The following is a 6,337-nucleotide window of genomic DNA, read 5'->3' as shown; positions in this document are numbered from 1 at the left end:
TGCTTGTTCTTGCTCCAATGTTCATCCTTTTTCAAGCTAGGCCCTTCATTTGTAAGCAAAACAAATGTATCCAATTTAGGCAGCATCATATTCTCATGAACATTAGAATCATTATCAAGAAACGAAAGTACCTGGTAATTTAGTTGGCGTGCACGAGCTCTAGTAATTGGTCCAGTATGTATAGCAGCAGGGGCTGTGGGTGTAACAATTGTATTGATGTCCTCATCACTCCTGGCACGAAGCTGCCCCCCGATATCGAGCACGCGCGTGGGCGGGATGCCGAGCACGGCGGCCGTGTCGAACGCCGCGCGCGTGTCCTCCACGGCCCGCGGTAAATGTTGGTGTCGGTCCCGCGGCCGCCGGTGTGCAAGGACACGCCGGCCACGCCCAGGCACGCGTGCTGCGCGGCGCGGAGGAGCGGCGCTACCTCTTCGGCGTGCGCGCTGTACTTGGTGCCGAGGTCGAACTTGGCGGCGCCATTGTCGCCGTTGATGCCGAGGATGAGCCGAGCGCCGCGTGCGGGTTGCACTTGACGGCTCCGGGTTGCCTGCACGTCCGGCAGCGCGGCGCCAGCGCGCATGTACAGGTGGACGACCCTGGCGAGGTCGAGGACGTAGAAGGCGCTGCGCACGCCGGCCCGGATCCTGCGACGGCGTGCTTCTCGTTGGGCACGTCCCGCTTGCAGGGATGACCTGCTTGTCCTTCACCCCCGGCGCCACCAGCACCGTACCGCCTGCCATGCATGGGGCTGCTTCCGAGCATGTCGACCGCGACGACGTGGTCACACACTACGTAGTGAAAGAGTGCTGCAAGGTTATCAAACTAGCTAGCTTGCTAACTTTAATTGAGGTTGCTCGAGCTAGACGTAGACGCGATCGAGCAATGCAAGTTGACTCACCACATAATGACCTACTATTACATTTGTTCCTTCTTCATCCCATAATATAAAATATTTTTACAAGCGAACACAGTTTAAAAAAATACCTTATATTATGAAACGGAGGAAATACTACTAAGAATTGTGCCGCTCCTTGTATATGGTTCATGGGGATGCAGCTCAATCCGACCTTTTACGATGTGCTAGAGCCGAACGGAGTAGCGACATAAGAAGAGCAAGTGAGCAGCCGGCACGGCTGCATAAGAGATATATAGTCCACAGTTTGGCGTTCCACTTTTCACGAGGCAGTCGGCCATCCAAACCCTATTTCGAACATTTTGCACTTCGGCGCCCCCATATTTATCAACCTAGATGACACCTTGCATATTGTCGCGGAAATTTGTTACAATATATTTTCATGAAATTTGATTGTATGAACATGAATATTTAAATTAATAATATATTGCATATTTTTATCACAACATATGTGCACTCATCAGTAGATAGTTCCAAGAAAATACCGCATAAGTGTGGGAGAAGAAAAAAGAGAGAATTCCTTATTTAACACTATTTTAAATTTTGTTTCCTTATTTAACACTCAAAAACTTTTTCTTCCTTATCTAACAACGAATTAAAATTTTATGCCTTTTATGATACTTTCATCCATTTTGAGCCTAAATGACACCAAAAAAGACCCATTTGCTCCTCATGTGATATATGTGTGTGTGAGGTGCAGTAGTATACACATAACATCAATGGGGTAGTAGCGCACACGCACCCATCGGCAGGAGCACGCACACAGCAGCACACTGCACATACGCACGCGCGCACACAACAGCGCACACGCACGCAGCACACACGCAGCAGCATAAACACGCACGTACACACGCACACACATACATGGCTATGTGTATTCTGTACGTGCAGCATAGACGTGTGGGTATTCAGAATTGTATGCATATAGCATACATCTGCTAGAGCCATAAGCCACATACGGAGTACATGCTACTGCCGTGTATGGCCTTCGATGCATGCATCCAATTGTACGCGTGGGCAATTTTGCCATGCACTACGTACAAAAGCAATGATAGATCATCTAATGTATGCATCCACTATATAATGTATCTAGACATACATATATTCTTCCTTGGAGATCCTGCACTAAAAGAAAACTCGGATATTTAAAATAGATTATGTGAGCTCCATAAGAAAATCCAACAATTAATAGTATAATAATTATTAATAAAAATGATAAAGAAATTATTGAAAAGCACGTGCACCCAAACATACCACTTGAGGGGCAAAAGGATCTTTTCAAGTATCATTTAGGCTAAAAATGGACATAAGTGTTATAAAAGGCATAAAATTTAGACTCGTTGCTATATAGGGAAGAAACTATTTGTCGATGTCAAATAGGGCATAAAATTTAGACACAGTGGTAAATAAGGAATTCTCTCAAGAAAAAATGGATATGAAGGACATTTGCAAGCATGCAATTAATTTCTTATTGTGGGTGATGAGGTGGCACAGCTGCATGTGCTCTCAAATAGTTAGTGAGGGTTAGCTATTGAAATATAAAAGATTATTTTTGTCCATGTTGGTCGAGACCAACCCGAGGACTGGTATTTTGTATGCGGGTGTGGTTAGGTCTCAGTCGACTAAGACTTAACCAAGACTTAACCAAGTCTAAGTCAAGTGACATAACATGTAAGAAAGAAATAATAAAAACTATAAATTTTTTTTGCTCGGATCTCGACGTAAGATTCTGTGAATATAGCATCGACTCGAACTTAAGTCTCACTCGACTGAGACTTAGCAGGCCCATTTGTATGCCGAGGTCGCCGAGTCAAGCGGGTAGCGGCCATCTTCCAAATGATGGTGTTGCATCGTTAATGCTATTGTTGGTTTGTCATTGAACGATCCAATCCTATGTTTATTCCTCGACAAAACTAATAAAAAGGATGCTCATTTAAAAATCAAGCTAAGAAAGGGATCACGTTCTCTTCGGAAAGAAATGATAGATGTCGCATACAGAAAGTAAAACATGCTGGATTAACACGATTTTCCACTTCTCCTCTTCGCATTATCACAAACATTTTTTTGGATCTTTGTTACTCAAGAAACCAAAACAAATAACCAAAGCATATTAACAACACTAGCCTCACTTCTGAAAATCATAGGACTAGCTAGCTGATACACATTAGAGTAGACACTTGGGCTTCACTTGGACTCGTCGATCTGCAGTGAACCTTGCCATATGGCTTTGCAAGGTAAGATCTCCTCCTTGCCAGAGCAACACGTACCTCTCATTCCCTAGCTTGAACAAACTAATGAAGAACACCGTACTACTAAGCACGTAATATCTACATGTATTTACATTTACTATGATTACCTTTCGCTCATGGCCAGTTTTACAGTTTACATATGTTAACTTCGTCACCGGCCGGAGGACAGAGCGGGGAAGTACTCCTGGCTGTTGTTTGGTGCCGAGGGCGGCTGCCGGAAGCTGTCGTAGGATGTCTCCTGCGTCGCGCGCGTCGACGAACCAGTGCCTGTGCCGACGTAGCTGCCCCCGCTGCTCGTCGTCATCTCGATGTCGCTCAGGCTGAAGTGCGCCGCTCCCCCTTCCGGCGGCCACACGAAGGTCGGCTTGAACAGCGGCACCTCCGGCGGCGGCGCCTTCTTGGACACGATCTGCAGCACCTCCGGCATGGTGGGCCTGTCCCCGGGGTTGGGGCTGCTGCACGCGAGTCCGAGGAGCAGCAGCCTGTTGGCCTCGTCGGAGTCGTACCCTGCCGTGCCGAGATCCTGGTCCACGGCCCCGACCAGCGCGCCGCGGCCGTGCATCCGCCACACGAAGTCAACCAGCAGCGGGCAGGTCGCGTCGTCGCGCAGCGCGGTGCGGCCCGTGACGACCTCCAGCACGAGCGCGCCGAAGGCGAACACGTCCGTCTGGCTCGTGGCCTTGTGCCCCACGGAGTACTCCGGCGCGATGTAACCGCGCGTGCCGGCGACGCCGATGTCGGTGAAGGAGCTCCGGTCGAAGTCGATGACGCGGGCGAGGCCGAAGTCCCCGAGGCGCGCCGAGAAGGACGCGTCCAGCATGACGTTGCTGGCCTTGATGTCGCGGTGGAGCACCGTGCGGCCATACTCGTGGTGCACGTAGTGCAGGCCAGAGGCAACGTCGGCGACGATGCCGTAGCGGCTCGCCCAGCTGAGCGGCGCCGCCCGCTGCTCCTGGGCGCCGCCGCGCCGGAAGAGGTGCTGGTCGAGGCTGCCGTTGGGCATGTACTCGTACACCAGCAGCAGCTGCCCTTTCTTGTAACACCAACCTGCACCAAAAACGCAACTAGACGTTCAGAACCATCACCTAACCAATAATCTATTTTTGTTGCACCTTGGTCCTCAGATAGTAGAAAATTCAAAGAGACTATAGATATAACTACATTTGATCATTCACGTTTCGTGTAGCAAGTGACAATGCTACGTTTGGTAGCCCGTTAACGATTGCATAAACGCGTTGTGATCTGAATAGAGTACTGGCATCTACTCCATCACTTGGACTTGTCAATGCCTTAAAATACAAACGGAAGCAGCAAAACTAACTAGAGAACGGTTGATTAGGACTAAACCATCATTTTCCTAGTCAAGTCTCGGCTGATAAACAATGATCATGTGATTAAGTGAGGGATTCATGCACATACCAATGAGGGGCACGATGTTCTTGTGGCGAAGGCGGTTGATGATGTCCACCTCCTTGACGAAGTCCTCGACGCACCTGGCATCATCCCGGATGAACTTCTTCACGGCGACCTCCGACGGCTCCGTCTGGCCGTGCTCGGCAGGGAGCGTCCCCTTGTACACGACGCCGTACCCTCCTTTCCCCAGCCGCAGCCGCTCGTCGAAGTTCTTGGTCGCCTTCCTCAGCATCTCGTACGAGAACTCCCTCGGCATCCCCGGGAGGTGGCTCAGCGTGTGCCCCAGCCGCGTCTGGCTCCTCTGTATCTTGCGCCTCGCCCGCGACATTCTGGCCAGGAAGAAGGCGGCAATGGCGGTGGCGATCACGGCGACGGACGCGAAGACGGCGACGAGGATTATCCACTCCTTCTTCTCCTTCTTGGGGAAGGTCTCGATTGACATGCTCCATTCCAGGATGCAGTTGAGCTCGAAGGTGGTGCCCGTGGAAGCCGTGAAGCCGATGTATGCCTGCTCGGGGACGTGCTCGCTGAGGTCCAGCGGGCTGGCCAGGACCGGGGTCGCCGGCTTCGGTTTCCCCTTGCCGCCCATGTACACCGTGACACGCCGGCCCACGCCGTCGTACTCGATCCAGACGGTGTAGTTGGCGGACGTCTGGGCGTTGGTGGCGATGGTGATGTTGAAGTCGGCGAGGTTGGCCGTGGCGTTGGACACGACGCTGCCGATGTCGAGGCCGACGTGGTTAGCGCTCGGGTCGTGGCTCTGGTTGAAGGTGTCGAACTCGATCGCCACGAAGCGGTTCTTGGATGGGCCGGCGGCCTGCAGCGTCGCGTTGGTGAGGCCGAGGAACCCGCCGTGGCTGCCGGGAGGCGGCTTGTCGAGCGAGGGCGCGATGACGAACGCCAGGCCCTCGCCGGGGACCGCCTTGTCGTAGAACACGTTCATGGAGAAGGTGCTGTTGAACGACACGACACGGACACGCGGAGGCTGCGGCCGCGGCGCACGGCCGGTGCCGGTGCCGCCGTTGCCGCCACCGGGGACCTCGGTCTCGTCGTCGGGGAGAGTGTGCCAGATCGTGAAGGGCTGCTTGAGGAGGACGGAGCCGGATTTGTTGACGAGGTAGGCGTCGCTGTTGCGGGTGTCGGGCGTGAGCTGGAGCGCGCCGCCGTTGATGATGGCGTCCTTGAGCACCTGCAGGGTGGCCGAGTCGCTCCGGTCGAAGGAAGCGTACGGGCCGTAGCTCCTCACCACCACCCGCTCCTCCAGCTCCCGCAGCGGCCGCTGCTCCCTCGCGCTGCAGACGAAGGCGGCGCAGAGCCAGAGAAACAGCACGGCGACGAGGCAGCTGGCGCCGAAGCGCCGGAGAGAGTCGTGCCGCGCCATGGTGGACAGAGCGACTGTGGTTGTGTGGAGCGGGTGAGGGAGGGAGGGAGGATCCACGGTGTCGCCCCTGCAGGCTCTATGTATGTTGCGGCGAGGTGAGAGTTGGTCGTGCGGGCCGGGGGAAAGGGAAGGCGCACGGGAAATTCCTCCGTCCCTGCCGATCACGGCCTGACCGGGAAGGCGGAGCTCATGGCATCGTCGGGGAAACGTGGAGTACAGCGACGGCGTACGGTCAGTTGACATATTTAAATGCATGTGTGGGAAATGGCGGGGTGCCAGGTGCCCAGGTCTAACTATAGAGTTTCCCAGCTTTTTCTGCGCGTCCAAAAAAACATACTAGAATTGTATCTCACGGTATGGATGGTTTCAGTCATTTTCCTG

The 6,337-nt window shown here is 53.0% G+C and overlaps 1 protein-coding gene across 1 annotated transcript; it reads right to left on the bottom strand.

Annotated features, from left to right (window-relative positions):
- Positions 1 to 2,845: 2,845 nt before the first annotated feature.
- Positions 2,846 to 6,121, bottom strand: LOC123151679 (probable L-type lectin-domain containing receptor kinase S.5). Its single transcript, XM_044571346.1, has 2 exons — positions 4,582 to 6,121; positions 2,846 to 4,209 (listed from the first exon to the last, which is right to left on the bottom strand). The coding sequence occupies exons 1-2, from the start codon at positions 5,954 to 5,956 to the stop codon at positions 3,314 to 3,316; spliced, it is 2,271 nt and encodes a 756-aa protein (XP_044427281.1). The 5' UTR covers positions 5,957 to 6,121; the 3' UTR covers positions 2,846 to 3,313.
- Between the last annotated feature and the right edge of the window lie 216 nt (positions 6,122 to 6,337).

Source organism: Triticum aestivum, chromosome 7A, assembly GCF_018294505.1.
Source record: "Triticum aestivum cultivar Chinese Spring chromosome 7A, IWGSC CS RefSeq v2.1, whole genome shotgun sequence".
In the NCBI taxonomy this organism is placed as follows: Eukaryota; Viridiplantae; Streptophyta; class Magnoliopsida; order Poales; family Poaceae; genus Triticum; species Triticum aestivum.
Note: the sequence above shows the minus strand (reverse complement) of the source record. Positions and strands in the feature narration are given on the sequence as shown.